Source organism: Aptenodytes forsteri, unplaced genomic scaffold, assembly GCF_000699145.1.
Source record: "Aptenodytes forsteri isolate BGI_AS27 unplaced genomic scaffold, ASM69914v1 Scaffold54, whole genome shotgun sequence".
Classification (NCBI taxonomy): domain Eukaryota; kingdom Metazoa; phylum Chordata; class Aves; order Sphenisciformes; family Spheniscidae; genus Aptenodytes; species Aptenodytes forsteri.
In genome coordinates, this window is record NW_008796044.1 from 2,149,546 (window position 1) to 2,166,360 (window position 16,815).

A 16,815-nucleotide genomic window follows, 5' to 3' on the forward strand; every position below is an offset into this window, starting at 1 on the left:
CCTACCCATACATTTATGGGTAATTCTGTTACCTTGTGTCAGGACTTCCAGTCTTATTCTTTAATCTCAATGCTCATGAGTACATCCAGCAGAGAGAAGAAAGAAACAGATCTGTCTCGATTAGTCCTTGCATCAGTTTAAAAAAAAAGAAGGCACATGATGGTAGCTGGCTGTGTGCTCTTGGATTGCAGTACTGTGTCTCCGTGCTGGTCAACTCAGGCTGCCTGTACTCACAAACAGTTGTACGGTTCCTCTCACTGTCATCTGGAGAATGTGCCACTGTTTCCTTTCATACACATCACGATACTGTAGTATGCGTTTGCCTTATGTTTTGCAAAGCCTGCTGCTTTTGGGGAAAATCCATGCTTTAATGTTCTTAACTTCAAAGAGTTGGTTTCTTCTGCAGAAACCCTATTGTTCTTCAATTGCTGTTTATGGACATTTGAGTCCATTTTTGGAGAAACTCGCTATTTTTATGCGTGCACAGATGGATCACCAGCAGTTGGAAGTATGCTGTTCAGTTCGTTGTTTGCCTGGTTATCCTTGTCAAAAACAATGAGGTTTTACAATTCAGATGATAAATGAAGTGCCAGGCTGACTTTAAAAAGTAAAAAATTAATATCTAAAAGCTGAATTTTAAAAAGATCTTCCAAAAGCGGAGTAGACAGTGAATATCATCTGTCTAGATGAATTTAAGGGCAATGTTCTGGTCAAGTTCTCCATTTCAGCTAGTACATTGGGGGTGGGGGAAGGATTTGGGATTCACATAACTGATTTTACTGTAATTTGCAAAATTACAGAGACGTAGATACTCCTTAGAAAAAAATATTTATTTAAAAATATTGCTATTCAGTTTTTGAACTGATGTTCATGTTGCCTGAGGAACCTGTATGAAGGCAGGTTGATCCAAAGCATTGGATCTACTTTAAAATACTGTGATGGTTACCATGGATTCAGGGATTTCCCTCCTTGGTCCTTGTAAGCAGTTATCTTCAAAGTGCATCACTCTGGGCTGTAAAGCTGACTTCCTAATACTCCGTTTCTCTCCCTCTGCAGGTAACGATGAAAGCAGCTGCTTGCTTTCACCTCCTTGTCCTTCCCAGTGTACCTGTGTGGACTCGGTGGTACGTTGCAGCAACAAAGGGCTGCGGATATTGCCCAAAGGAATTCCCAAAGACGTGACTGAGCTGTAAGTTACCTTTTACGTAGTTCCTTTCATGAGAAGTTCATGAAATTACATCATAGTGAGGCTTTATAGGTCCTTGGGGGTTTTACCTTTGACTTTAGTGGCTGGTGTTTTGTGCTTTGCTGCTTTCCATATGTTTTGACTGTTATTTTCATACCTATTTGTCCCTTGACTGAATACATTGCTCTGTAATGGGGACAGAGTTTATCTGTCCTTGTACCCATTAATCCTGTGTGTAGGGAACAAATGCATATATTAGTATCAAGTAATCCTGTAGTGCTTCTGAGCAGCCTAAGCTCACAACAGGCAGTTTGAAAGGATGATGAAAATATGTTCCTGACTTACGCAGCTGTGAGCTAATTATCCTCTGAGGAGATTAAAAAAAAGAAAAAGAAAGCAAGCCGGTGGTGGAAACAAACAATGAATTCTTTTCTCCAAACCTCATGAAATGGCTAAAATAACAGATAATTAGATTAAATTGTAAAGTAAATTCATCCTCGTTGAGAACCATCTTTCTAGTCGTCTTTTCATCTACCCCTCGCTACAACTTTATACTGGATTTTGGTTCTTTCCATGGAAATAAAATACACTGCTGGAACTGCTTGGCTTAGCCAGTTGGCAATAGAAATACTGAGCTTTTCCCCTTTAGGTCCTTATTCAAACCTATCCCAGGTGAGTCGTTACTGAAACTTGTTACAATCTCATCAACAATCAACAATTCTATGTGAAAGTAATTGGTTGAGTTAATTGGTATGTTCGGTGAATTTTGTAGTGAATTAAAATAGGATTCTGCTATTTTTTAGTATCTAGTATTATTTTTACTATTTAGTAACAAGGCAGCTGATGAATGAGATACACATCTTTTTTTCCCTTCACAGTGGGAGAATGGGTTTGCACTGTTTTTACCAGTGTTGTAATCAAATACAAGACTTTGTTGCTGAATGAGGAGTGTACTGAAAGTGTATGTGGTAACTCAAATTAACATGGAAATTTTGCATTAATTAATACATCCTCGGATGTATTAATCCTTGTTAACCAGGGCATGGTTAATAGTGGTTTGAATTAAAAGCCAAGTCCTGGCCTGTATTCCCTTATATATTGCCACCAGCGATAAGAAGTCTGCAAGGTGGTTTCTGCTCTGTTCTTGTTCAGGTTTCATTGTATTCAAATATGACTTGCCAACAATAAGATGTCGCAGATGTTACTTTGATTTCCACTGCCACACTGAGGAATTTTTATGTTTAGATTTTGCATATTGAGTTTTACTGATACTGTCTGATACGCTGACGACATAACTTTCACAAAAAGAGTGAAATTAATCTCACATTCTCGAAAACTGCTATGTTTCTTAAGCTATTTCTTGGCAAATGAGGCAATAGCCTGGAACTGAGCAGTTTGAGTTCATAGGAGTTTACGTGACTGTCTTCTTCAGTAGGAGCCTCTTGGCTGTGCAAGCCTCTAGTTCAGCTTTCTGCTTTCAATCCAGAAATGTGTCAGCAGAACATGGACTGGCTGGCTCTGAATATTTCATGTTCTACAAATATAACCTTGAATCTGTCCCAGCTGTCTCAAAATTCAATCCTGATCTCACTCTCCTTTCAACCAACATAAACTGAGCTCCTTATTTGTATCCATACCAAAAGATGAGCTGCAGGTACTGAAGCTGAAAATTTCATGTGTTTGTGGAAACCGTGACAAGAATGAAATCAATAAATAAATTTAAAAAAAAATCAATCTTACTTGCCTTCCTTCTGCTTCCAGATTGAGATAAAGATGTTGCCCATAATCTAGAAGGGACTATATCATCTAGGTCCCAAGTTGCTAGTGTGAACTTAACTATTTTTACTGTTCTGTGTTTGAGAATTGTCATTGCTGCTATGGTAGACAGCATCTCCTGTGGAGCCCCACCTCTTGCCTCATTTTCAGGACAGCTAAAACTTGGCAGAGAGAACCCAATAGCTTTCTGGGCACAGGGTGAGAGAGATTTATCTTGTTCAATCTATTTACACTCCTCACACCAAAATACCCCCTTTTCTCTAGGGCAGTCCTAGACCCCTTGAACTGTGTCCTAAGGCTGGAGTATCTTCTTAAAGCTGTTTTGTTTCTGCGGTAGCAGTGGATATCTGTTTAGCACTTGAAACTGGAAAGCGCATGTTACCTGCTGCAGCAGATGTCACAGCTTTTACATGGCTAGAGAGAGCAACAGCAGTCTCCAAGGCAGGGATGCCTTCACTTTTCTCACTGGTACAGTGGTCACAGGTGCTCAGATAGATTAAAAACCCTTCCCCCGTGTTGCCGCAACCTCATACGCTGTTACGCGCTGCCTTTCTCCCCCTCCACGTGTTGCCATAACAGCCTCATACGCTGTTACGCGCTGCCTTTCTCCCCTTCCACGCTCTCATGTCAGAGACCTCTGGGCAGTGTGCTGAGGTCTCCATGCTCCCAGGCACTCGCACAAAACCATGGTCACTAAGGCAGAAGCCATGCCAAGGAGAGGACAAGGGTGTAAAGAGCCTCTTGTCCTGGTAGCCTACAGCTTCCTCCCTGCGGGAGGCCTGAACGGTGTTATGATGCAGGGTAGCATTTTAGAGGAATTTTTATGAATGCACCAGTCTGACATTTATAAACTTCCATTACTGATGTATTCATTTACGAGGCACATTAGCTGCAGTGCTTTTTATTAAACTGCAGTGTGTCTTTATACAATACGGTTTAAGAAAAAAACCTGCCATGTATCTAGATAAACCAGTCTGTTACGGCTGAATATAGCCTTCTCAGAAGTACTTTTAAATTCTTCTAGAGGTCTTAAAATAGCCTTAAAACAGGAATTCTTTCATTGTAACAGGTATTAAATAGCAATGTGCAAAAATGAACATACCTCTTGCACAGACACATAGGGAAAATGTTACCCTTTGCTGGGTCAAATTTCACTGTACCTAAGCTCAGCAAAAAAGATCACCAGCAATGTTTTATTACGTGGTGGACTGGAGACATAGGCTCGCTCCTTCCAACTTTCTTCCTGCGTTTCTGTTTTGGATGTGTATATAGACAAAACATGTGAAAACCATTATCTCCTTCATATTTAGAGCTTGGAATGACAGGAGACATCCCTGTGTTTGGTTTGTACCACCCTTGGGAGGAGGGATTACCTTGGCAGTGAAGGCTTCCATCTAGAATAGAGTTGAAAAGATCACTAAGTCTCCTGGCTTTTTAGAGGGATGATGATGCAAGAAATTTCTATTTCCCAGCAATTCTTTCACAAAACCCCGTCATCATGGGGGGTGATGATCAAGCCTTCTTTCAGATTCCTGGGAATAGGGAAATATGTTGTGTCTTGCAAATTCCTTTGCTCTATATTTACGTACTGCCTACATTTTTTCCCACTGTTTGCTTGCTCTGAAGAGAAGCCTTGGTTTTTTTGAACATACTCAGTTTTCTAGTCCAGATGTTCAGAAGTAAAATGTTCATGCAATGAGCTAGTTTGGAACTTAGCCTCACTGCTGCTTAGTGTTTTAGGCTTTCCTTTTCTTCTTTTTTTTTTTCCCCAAATCTGTTTGAACTAAGTTTCCCATGCTCTTTTTCCTTTTACATATTACCTCAGTGTGTGAACACTATTTTTTTCTTTTTTTCACAAAAGTATAGTCTATTTCTAATAAAGTCTTATCTGACAGCATCCAGCTGCTTTTATGGACCTACAGCAAATAATATTTTTCACTGGGGAAAAACATTGGAGGCAATTATGTGGACGGCGTGTGCATAAGCTGTAACATGATGAGCATGGTGTATTTAAGAATAAATATGTACTAATCAAGTCATCTCTAGACTCCAAATGTCGTCATGACACTGAGTTATATGATAGCACTGATGGGCTTGTTAGGAAGACCTGCATCCATACATCATTGTTAGTGATTATTTTTCTTTCCATTTATATTCATACATATTAATATTTGCATTACTTTTGCCATTTCTCTTTCTCTCCTCATAAACCTTATCTCTCCTGTTTGCGTTTTTTTGCTCTGCGTGTTAGGTTCATTTATCCTGCAAGCTTATTCAGTACTTAGCACAACAGTTTTCGCAAGTGGCTGACCTGCTTACTAGCAGAGGAATCCCATTGAACTGTCTTTTAGCTCTTCATTCCCCACCTCTAGTTTGCTGCCTGTTGCTGCCTTGGCCTTAGCATGGCACCTTTATTCAGACGAATCTCCAGTTGCCAAGATGATTCTGACAATTGCTTCCCATGCATTTGCTGCCACATCTACCTGGAAGTATTTACCACCAGTCACAACCCTCCTTTCCATCTTCCAAGGCACTTGTGATTCCTCTTGACTTGTGACTAAAAATAGTGGCTCACACCTGGGCCATTGAAATTGTTGCAATAAATATGCTCTAAGCAGTTAGTTATGATACATGTAGAATAGTGTAACAATTTAGTGCCATTTTTCAGTATGCCTATATTGCTGTTGATCAAAGGGATAACTCTGAAGTGAACTATCTGATGAAAGTCATCTGCTTGAGAATGCAAATGCTTTTGCTTGTCTGGCAATCTGCACTATTTTATACACTGACCCTTAACACAGACTTCAGTGCATTTTCCTTTGATAATAAAGGAGAGAAAGAATTTAGATCAAAGCTTAGGCTTCCATGGTCCTGTGTAGTAAAACGTTTTACAGCCTGCTTAATTCACTGCGGAGGAAAATTCTCCCATTCAGAGAATGGATAGTTCTGTAGAAGGAAATTTTAATTACAGCTGAAATAGAGGACTTAAATCTGCATTTCAAATCTGATAGTTTAGAAAAAGTAAATAGTATCAATACTATCAAATAATGTGTTCAGTGGCTGCTGAAGTTTGAGTACATATCAGAAAGGTGACTTTAGCACTAATAGAGGTAAGCTTAACTTTAGGGTCTTCACTTTTCTCTCAAACACAGTCATGTTTCTGTGTGTCAAACCTGTAGGTTGTCGTCTGACATACAAATGCAGCAAAATCCAGAGTCCAAATTTGCCAAAACTTAAGAAAGTTCAAGATTTGTACCTAGATCCATACTTGAATTTTGTTTCTTCTCAATAAACTCTAATTGAAGCTCTTAAAATTCATGCTTTGCTGATCTGTTTCATCTTTCACAGTCCAATTCTCTTCTAGACCACCATTTTTAGGAAATGAAACTTGCCTCAAAATTTTAGGATATTGGATATCTGCATTAAAAAGTTTAGACTATAACTTAATTTTAGAGCTGCATGAAATTGTCGAGTATCATCTTTTTTTGTAATGTAACATTCTATATGAAATATTTAAAGAAATTAAAGGAAAGGCTTTGTGCCTTTTCAGTTACTGCCTGAGAACTGATTTCTCTCTCCAGTTTCTTCTCTTAGCACAGATTGCCGCTGTGAGCTTGACTTTATGACTGAATAGACATTTCAGTACAAAAAAGGTTCCAAGTGATTCAAATCGTTACATGGTGCTTTGGCACCTTGTACTGGTTATATCACCTCCAATCCAAGTAGTTTCAGCATAAAAATAGACAAGTTGGAAAAAGAACAGCTGTCATCTTTTATGCATAGTTTTAATTTTTTTATATGTGATGTTAGTGTGTGTGGAAGGTGCTGGATGAGCCCCGGGGCTGCTGCAGGCACTGAGCTCTGAGAGCTGGCGCGGTTGGTGCAGGCACAGAGCGAGGCATGGCCATGCCCACAGTGCCAGCCATCCTGGCCAAACAGTTACCTGTCTCCAGCACTTGGTCACACTTTAGAAGAAGCCTTTCCTGGTAGGTGGTTGGTGCCATTTTATGAGACATGAACACGTTTTTGGGGTTTTTTCAATTTTGGCTCTAATTGCTTGTTGGTTACCAGTCATTATTGAGATTTCAGGATTCCCAGCAGTATTCATGGGGTAAAAAACAATTTCCAATCTGATTTATTAAACTACAGAGTCTAGAGACTTTAGGAAGCAAATGAGGTTGGTTTGGATGCTAGTCAGTATGTCTGTATTAAGGCAGCTGACACCCACTCTTGACTCTGTATATTAATAACTTGACTCTGAGCATTAAAATTAGAGGTACAATTTTTTCATTCATGCCAGAATTTCTTTGCATACCAGATGCCATGTACATCATCTTACTTTGGCTAAGGATTGAAAAGAATTAAAAATACAGTCTTCCCTCCACATCAGTCTGTTATTGTTCGGTTTGTTTTGTTTGGGCAGGGGTTCTGTAGCTTCATCCATGTTTGTTTTATATATACGTATACATAAATACGCAGTTTTGTAACTGGGGTCTGCCCCTTCACCCTCAGGAATAATTCTGTTATTCACTATGCCCAGGTTCCAGCCCTCTTGCAACCCCCATACATCAACTTCAGCCCAGCAAGGTGCAGAGCTGCTGCCCTCGCATCCCCTCCCTGCTCTGATGGAGGACTGGCCCACAGTGGGCAACAGTTCGCCTGCAGCAATTGGTTTCTTCAAATGTTGCATCTCAGATCCTCTTGATTCTCGGCATGCTCTTATGCCCTAAAAGCTCTGGTTATTTCAAATTCATTGCACTTGAATGTGCTTTCAAAATGAATGCCTTTTGCTTAGAAAATATTGCCATTCTTTGTATAATGTGGTGAAAGGTTTAACAGTGGCGAATTGTTCTTATGCATGCATGAAAAGTATATAATCAGTAATTTTTCAGTGTAAAATTGTGTTTTTCAGAAATTACACCACTGGTATAAGTATTGCAGCTTTCTGCTAGCACATTTATATAACCGTCCAATTGCTTGCAGTACAAATCCAAAGCCATTCAAAGCAGATCTTCTGTAGGAGTTTAACTCCAGAGGTCTGCATGTCTATATTAGTCTGAATAATGAAGCACTGGATTAAAACATGCACCCTCGACTTTTGATTGCACTAGAAAGCAAAACGGGGGAGAAACCTTGGCTAGCCATCATCAGTTTGTTCAAATTGCAGGCTGCTTCATATTGGGATCAACAAGAGAAGATCCTGAAAATATATTTCTGAAGATTTCAACACATTGCAAGAGTTGAGTCTCCTTTCCTAAAGGAAAATCATATATAGCTTCCAAATACATAATACATGACCTGCTTTTGATTTCCTTTGGAAATCCTTTGGATTTTACATTTGGAATAAAGACTGGAACCTTAACCTACCCTCATGCACGGGTTTAAGATTTGCGACTTTCTTGGATGAAAGAGAAGGCACAGACTCCCAGCAGCTTGCTGCGTCCATAGCAGACCATGACTGGGGAAATGAGACATGATTTGCCCTGTTTAAATAGTAACATATGTGCTTGAATTCTGAGGATCTTCTGCGTAACAATTTATGGTGTGAATTCACCAAGGAACTCCATTTTCAAAATAATTTATACCAAATTTAGTCAAAATGAAGCAAGTGACTTTACACTTGCTGAATATGAATATCCATGGGAGGTGTAAATGTGGCATAACTAACCCATACTCTGGTTTGTGATAATCTGCGTCAGCAGAGCAGCTGTCACTACTTTGCAACGGCTAACTGTTTACTGTACAACACTGTCACTCGATGCTTGTGATCTTTGTGAAAGGAGAGATTCATTTGTTCAGTATGGGTTTTTTCATTACGGAAGGATTTTGCTTTTGGTTAAAAATTCAAAAGCCTGTAGTCCCCCTTGTCAAGCCTAATCCTAGCAGGAGCTGGGTCAGCTCCACCTCATGCTCTAAGGTAACTCTGCCTTGATGGAATCCTGTGCACAGGCAGAATGGATAACCATGAGGCTGGGGTAGTTTAGTTGGAGTAGTTTAGTTGAAAAGAGAGCTGAAGCAGCAGGTGAGAGGGCATTATGCTGAAATAGAAGGGGGGGGGGATAAAATGTGACAGTTATAAAATGTATTATGTAAGAAATTCTGTTAGTGTTTATAGATTTTATTTTTAAATGATGTAAAAATAAAGTTTGTGGGAAAATTTTCTTGGATTTAGTTTACACAAATATCTCTGTGTTGTTACAGTTAATGTAGAGAGGGAACATATAGTACAGTAATACTCTATTATTATTGTTGTTTGCTATAGTAAATGCAGAATAAGGAGGTCTGTTGCCACAGAAAAGGAAATTGTATATGTGGCATAAAAATTCTTAACATGATTATCGGATAATATTTTCAGCAGTAGAGGCAGCACATTAGGTGTTCTGGTGTCTGTGGGCTGCATTTCCTGGCTACGCTTGATTATCTTTCAAAACATACCACATCAATTGCATTGCCCCATGTCTACCTTAGGAAAAATCCCCCAAAGTATCTGTAAGGAAGGGAAATATCATTTAATCTTTTATCCTCACCTGTGGAGGGAGAAATGCCTTCCTCCTGCACAGTGCTTTCTGAGAAGGTTGGATTTGTTTCCCAGGTAGATACGGCTTCTGGCAGATGTCTGGAGGATCACCATGACAGTGTCATGGCACCACAGTGGTCAATTTCCATTGGAGCCTTACTACCTCAGTATCTTCCAGGGATGCAGTTTCACCCAAAAGCCAAGGTTAAGGAAAGAAATCCAGCTCTGTCTCTATTGTTTTGTAATAAACAGGAAAAGCCCCACATCCCTTTACTACTGCAGGTCAGCTGTGGAGTCTTGAGTTCCCATGCTCTTCTGGGCAAACTTTTGGAAAGCATTATATTTGTTCAGGGTTTTTCTCTTGGTTACTGAATGATCATGTTTCTTCAGTGGAGAAAAACTGCAAAATACAGGCACTATGTTCCAGGAAAATGAGGACATAGGATTATCCCAAAAGGCTTTAGCCCTACTGTGCATGTGTCTGAATAGACACATTCAGTGGTGTCTCAAACAACTTCCACCCTGGAAACAGAAGCTATTTTATTAAATACACTTAGTGCTTGTAGGAGGAGCATGTATTCAGAGAGAACTTGGTCTTTGGTCTTCAATTTATACCAAGTGTTCCTCCTGTACCAGCATACATTGAAAAGGAAAGGTGAGGAGGGTGTATATGCCATAGTAGGAATTGCTGTAATGGATGTGGCACCAAACTGATGGATGTTTATGTTGACACTGGAATAAGTGAGACTTTTTGCAACACAAAGACGTGGCAGTGCAGCTCCTTTTCCAGTTCTGGCTGTACAAGGAACTTACATGCACAAGACAAAAACTTTCCTAACAGGGTCAGTCAGCACTCAGTGTTCTTACAGAAACTTGTTAAAGGTAACTTTAAGTTCAGGGCACAAGCCGTACGATTTTTCTCCCCTTCTTCAGTTGCTGTCATAGAAGAACCAAATGGCTATTTCTGTTTGCTGTAGGCCAGAGATCCTTTATTTGCGTCCAAGTCTTAAAAAAAAAAAAAAAAGAAATCAATAAGTTACTGTCATGCTTTGCATGTTGCATAATTCACTTACAAAGGAAAAATTGTTATAGTTTCAAAGCAATGGAATCAAAGATAATTTCCTTAGTGACTGACTTTATATTTTCCTCATTCATGGTGCAGACTGAGTGACAGGAGTTCTTGTTAACATGTTTGTGTAATTGTCAAATCTGACTTTTTTCAGATACCTGGAAGGAAACCATCTGACTGCTGTGCCGAAGGGGCTCTCCACCTTCAGACACCTGACACTGATGTAAGAAACACGTGGTTTCAATGTCAAGAAAATTACATGACTCTTTCTGCACTATGTTGCAGGTGGAACATAAATAATTAGTATTTTGGGGAAAAAAAACACACAAAACCCAAAAACCTTCTGTAATTTGAATTTGGAAAGAATTTCACAGTGGCCACTGCTGCCAATAAGTGTTCATAAAGAGTGGAGAAAGAGTGAGGTGACTGAGAGCACCAGAGACCCTTCCTCTGCAGGAGCTTCCAGCCTCTGTGAGAGGACTAAGCTCTCATGCACGCTGCTACAGTTTCACTTGGCAGATTTATGTGTGCAAAGCTGTAAAGGTCATTAACAGAGGAGACGGCATTAATTTGTTCTAGGTGAGGCAGTATTTATAATGCTAAGGCAATGAAAATTTGCATAGCTGTTTCTGCTATGAACAGTCATACAGATAGAGACACAACTAGACTTTTTGCAGTAAATCGCTCCCTGAATATACACAGGAGTGAAATTTCTTGGCTGAACTATTTATCAGAAATTTTCAAATGCTCTTTGAATCAGCCGTAGATATTCAAGTCAAATGGGCAGAACAACCTCAGAGAAAAACAACATGGAGGGGGAAACTGGAATCCTCTGTTTTAAAACAGTGTTTTATTTGGAAACATCTCTACTTTTGTTTTTCAAGGGAGAGCAACAACGAAACAGAATGTTCTGTTTGAGCCTAAAAGACTTTTTTTTAAATGAAAAATGAAATTTTGTTCTAGTAGCTGTCAATGTGAAGAGCATATGGAAATGGTATGCCTGTAATAAATTGCAAAGCAAGTTGTTACAGTAAATATTCACCTGCGCTTGTATCATCTACTAATTTATCCTTCAAAAATTTTGCTTGTATTCACTGCTATTTTTTTTTAATGTTATATGCTGGAAATCTGAAGCTTTTTAGGGGAGTCTGATGTACTTTGCTTTTAAAGCTTATTCAAAGTTGGTTAGAAAATATTGTATCAATTGATAATATTTGACTTTTCAATTGCTTCAAGCATTTTGCTGTGCAGATATTATGTAATCTTTAAAAAAGACTTATTTCTCAATTCATACATATAAATGATATTTTCTGTCTGTGTTTCTTCAGTGATTTGAGCAACAACAGCATAAGCGTATTGGCCAATTACACCTTCAGCAACATGACTCAGTTATCAACACTGTAAGTAGTCCAAAGTTTCGATAACAGTTTTAATTGCTTTTCAGACACCATCTTAGGTGTTGAACAATTAGTATATATCTTGTTACTTAAGCATGTGGCTTTCCATGCTTCTTTGTGGTTGAATTAGTAGTGAAATAATCAAAGAAAATACAATGTTGTAACTCTTCTCTCATTCTCCCAGCATCCTGAGTTACAATAGACTTCGGTGCATTCCAGTCCACGCGTTCAATGGCCTCAGGTCTCTTCGAGTGCTGTAAGTACCATTTCTTCGATGCAGCTGAGTTGCAGCTTATTAGAATGCTGTTGTGATAGCAGGGAGGTTTTTAATGAGCAGATGGCTTTCACTTGATTCGGTAGTCATAAATATTTTCACACAATTAGCTTCAATGTACTTGTACTTAGGTGCAATATGTCCAGTAATGACTAGAGCAGGTGAATGCTAAACTTTGAAAAGAAGCAATTATATATTTGCAGGATGAATGACTTTTCTGTGATAGTTCAGGGACAAGAACTATCATGCAAATAGGCCTCCAAGAGACTGCATAGAGTCTGTTTGTCTCTTCTCCTTGAACAAGGTTTGGGTGCCCCACAGGAAAGGACTTTTCTCTTTGTCTGTAAAAACTTGATCATATTTTAGAGTGTAAGTTTCCACTGGATGCTTCAGCAAGACTGTCTTTACTGAAAACTTGTGCATTTTTAGAATATTTTCTATTAATTTAGATTTCTGCAGGCATGTTTTTACATAAAAGAATGCAATCTGAAGGGAAGTAAGTTAGAAGTCCCCACACTAAAACAATGAGTAAGTCTCATTGTGGCTGGGCACCAGTAATGCTGAGATGGCTGGCTCAAATGTCTTTAAGTTGTGAATGAAATTTCACCTCATGTTGACTGGTGGCACACTCAGAGATGTCCACGTGTGGTTTCTGACTTTGGAGATCCTTTTCTGCACTCTTTCTTTCCAGTGTAGCTACTTTCAGCAGCTTTCTGGATCAAACAATTTGCTTACAATCTCTTCTGAAAGTCGTCTTTATATCATCTTGGAGTGTGGGCTGTGGGCCTGTTCCTTGCAGCAAGCAGCCCCCCCCCACCACTTTTCTTAGACATCTGCTAGACTGACTCCTTCTTCAGTCTCGTATACTGTCTCTCCCCATCTGCCCTGTCAGAAACAAGCCCCGGGTTGGGTTTGCTCAGTTGTTTGTGTGGACACATGACCCCATGTGCAGCTGTCAGGACAAGGTGGAGAAGCCACCTTCCTCCCCACTGCCCAGCAACACAAGTGGGTCATCATTACTTGCACAATAAACTGAAAGCAAATAAATTAAATGGCTCATCAGTGATGAGATTATTCAGTGTGCTGAAGGAGAAAGAGCTTTAAACACTAACAGGTCAGGACAGAGGAGTTGAAGAATATGTCCTGAGTGCTTTGAAACTTCAAATTAGTTTTTTTGGGTTTTTTTTTTAAAGTTAGATGTCATTCTAACTTTAACATTCTAGATAATATTCTAACACGCAGAAGTTTCTGTGAATTTAAAGAGCCATGGTTGCTGTGCACTGACTCCATAAGTGTGGAATTAAGGTGTCGACATGGGCAGTACTGCAACCGTGGAAGAAATAAGGCAATGCTGTTTGGCCGAGCTCTTTCACTGTGGTTTGAGTGGTAAAATAGATGTCTAGGTTTCAACCTCCTAACTTACAAGACAGCTTTAGACTCCCAGTTTTCATTATTAAAAGCAAGAAAGATACGTGATTTGGATTTGTTGTTTTAAGTTTGGCTTGGGACACTGATTTCTAGCGCACTAGAATGGTCACATTTGAGCTGTTACACGAGTCCTGAAATTCAGCCACAGATGAATATATTGTTTCACGGCCAAATAAATTATTCCATATGGAGCTGTCTTCTGGCCTGCTCCTGATATGCAAGCTAGCTTGATTAAAGCTAGTTTGGGACTCTCTACCCTGAATTACAGTGTAGATATACCATGCCTCACTCTTTCCAATAGCTGCAATTTGTCTTTTCACTTCTGTTCTTGCAGGCCACATATGGACAGAAACAAAGGGCAATATTTTAATAGCAACTGTTATCTTTTGGCTTTTTTAAATGATCTGCTAATCAAATTGAAAAAATATCTTCCTCCTTCAAGGGAGAAGCCCTCCCTGTCTTGCACAGAGCCGCACGAGTGTAATGAAGCCTAAATGGGAATCTCAGCCTCTGCTCCATGCATTTGGAATCCTCCAGATTGATTTGATTTATTATGGCCCACAAAACTCTGGTATCAGCTACAACTTTTGCCACATGTCATCTATGTTGTTATTAAAAATCAATTCTCCAGAGAGAAAATGGTTTCCGAGTGACAGTGTGCAATCTGTTATTGTCAGTTATTTATTATCCATATTCTCAGGGGAATTTAAAAGAGAAAACATCAGCAAAACAATTTCCACATATTTTCTTTTTTAATAAAAAGAATGTAGAGATCTTATTACCTTTGGCTGTGCATGCCTTTGAAGGTAGCAGACCCTTCTCATACAGGCTTCTGTGTCTTCCAAATTCCTTATGTTTTCTTTACTTTTAGCCTCTCTATAGCAAATAAAGTAAATACGTATTTGAAAATCAGAATAATCACAGATGTCTGATGAAGTTGATCTTCGACAGATATCTGGTTCTGTCCTTTCTCTCTTACACTTTTCAGCACAAGCCCAACTGAGAAAACTGCAGAGTCAACATGTTTGTGTTTAAGCCTGAATATATATCACCGTTTACACAATCCCTTTAATCTTCAGTCTTCATATGGCTTACCCATAATGGCAGCCAAAGTGTGCTGGGGAACAATTTCAACATCGAGTCTTAAGATTTTTTTTTAATAAGCAAAAGTTGATATCAGTAGGTTTTTGCACCAAAACTATTGCAGTAAAAAATTGTGGGTTTGTTTTTTGGTTTTGTTTTGGTTTTTTTGTCCAAAGCTAGTCTTTTTAGAATATAAATGTAAACAGATTTAAAAAGCTGAGATTGAGACAAAGTAATTAGAAATATTAGAACTCTCTGGTTGACCTGAACTGATTATTTTAAAGATTATTTTTATTGTGTGACAATGTAACTTCTGACATTTTGTCCTGATTTAATTAAGAGGCAAAGTCCAGAAATAAAAATATTCTCAGCTCACTAAATGATTTTCCACGTTATATTTATGAAAAAAATGATAAAATGAGCTACAGAATATTCTTCTAACATGAGATATTCTAGTTTTACTGAAAACTGGTGGATATTTACTGCAGTTCAAAGCTCACGCAAACATAGTAGTATGTGTGATGATAAAGCTACCACAAATACTCTTCAGGCACAGCCTTGGAACCAATTTTTGCAATATACATTCATTGTTGGATGCTGCACTGAGTTGACCTAACAGAAATATTATTTGGCTTTGGTTTTTGGGGTTTTTTTTGATCATGGCAGAATGACTCCTTGTACTTACCCAGTAAATCTGTAAAAGGCCTGTTGTTATGAGCATTAAGCAGTGACACTGTGGCTTCCCACTTCCTCTGACATCTGAGTTGTGTTGGTTCCTTCAGGGTTTGGCATCCTTCGGGGTTCATTGTAGGTGTTTGCCCTTGATGGGATGTGGCTTTGTAAGCTCAGCCAAGCCTTTAGCCACGTTTCTGTCTTTACAGGGTAGACCATTGTTTACTGAAAAAGCATCCTCTTTGTGTCTATAGTAACCTAATGTTATGAGACAGTGGGCTAGGAGGAAGGACTTGGGAACAGTTAGTAAAAAAAAAAAAGACCAAAAAACCTCCAACCCAAAAGGATACCTTTAGTTCATTTCCTTACCTGAAGACAAAGTAAAAAGTTAGTGAGGTCACATGTAGAAGAAAGATTTTATTTCAAGAATTCAAGTGTGTTGTTACTCTGTGCTCTGAGAGGAGATCCCCATCACCTTAAATTCATACCCCTGCTGTTTACCAATTTTTAGACAGAGGATACCTAGAAGTTGTGCTTTTGAGGGAGAACACACAAATCAATGTGTGTGCTTTAACTGTCCAAATGTTTAAGATTTTATTTGACCGTTTGCTTATAAGGATTTATGGTATAAAAATGTGTTCCTGTTGTTGATTCAAGAGGAAAAAGATTTTATTGCACTGTTGAATTCTCTTGCCGCTATTTATTATTGTGGGGTTTAAGTTTTTTAGCATTTATCATTTCATTTTAGCTGCATGGGTGATGATGTTGCTGACATGATTTTTTTATTAAAATGCAGGCATTTGCACCCATGAAACATAACTCAATGTTTGAGATATGTAGTCAAGCCATTCATTCCAAATGGTTTTATATTTTTGATGGTTTTACCTTCTTAAAGATAAATGGCTTTGTCATTCTTCAGCTTCTCTTGGAAGAAGTTTCCAAGACATCTAGGAAAGAAAATGCACCCCTTCACAGAATAAACACAACTGATATGACGTGAAGATAAATATAAGTTCTGCTGTCTGTTCAGAGACAATCGTCTTGCACATCTTTAAATAGTTGTGGCAGGTTGCCCCTGGCCGGATGGCAGGCGCCCACCAAAGCCGCTCTGTCACTCCCCTCCTCAGCTGGACAGGGGAGAGAAAACACAAGGAAAGGCTCGTGGGTCGAGATAAGGACAGGGAGAGATCACTCACCGATTACCGTCACGGGCAAAACAGACTCGACTTGGGGAAACTAGTTTAATTTATTACCAATCAAATCAGAGCAGGGTAATGAGAAAGAAAACCAAATCTTAAAAACACCTTCCCCCCACCCCTCCCTTCTTCCCGGGCTTAACTTTACTCCTGATTTTCTCTACATTCCCCCCGCGAGCGGTACAGGGGGACGGGGAATGGGGGTTGTGGTCCGCTC

The 16,815-nt window shown here is 39.1% G+C and overlaps 1 protein-coding gene across 1 annotated transcript in view; it reads left to right on the forward strand.

Moving 5' to 3' along the window:
* SLIT3 (slit guidance ligand 3) overlaps positions 1–16,815 on the forward strand; it is a 553,189-nt gene that overhangs the window by 446,068 nt on the left and 90,306 nt on the right. The window contains exons 20-23 of the mRNA XM_009285701.1: positions 1,057–1,189; positions 10,703–10,771; positions 11,877–11,948; positions 12,130–12,201. Of these exons, the coding sequence (XP_009283976.1) occupies positions 1,057–1,189; positions 10,703–10,771; positions 11,877–11,948; positions 12,130–12,201 (346 nt within the window). The remainder of the gene's footprint in view (positions 1–1,056; positions 1,190–10,702; positions 10,772–11,876; positions 11,949–12,129; positions 12,202–16,815) is intronic.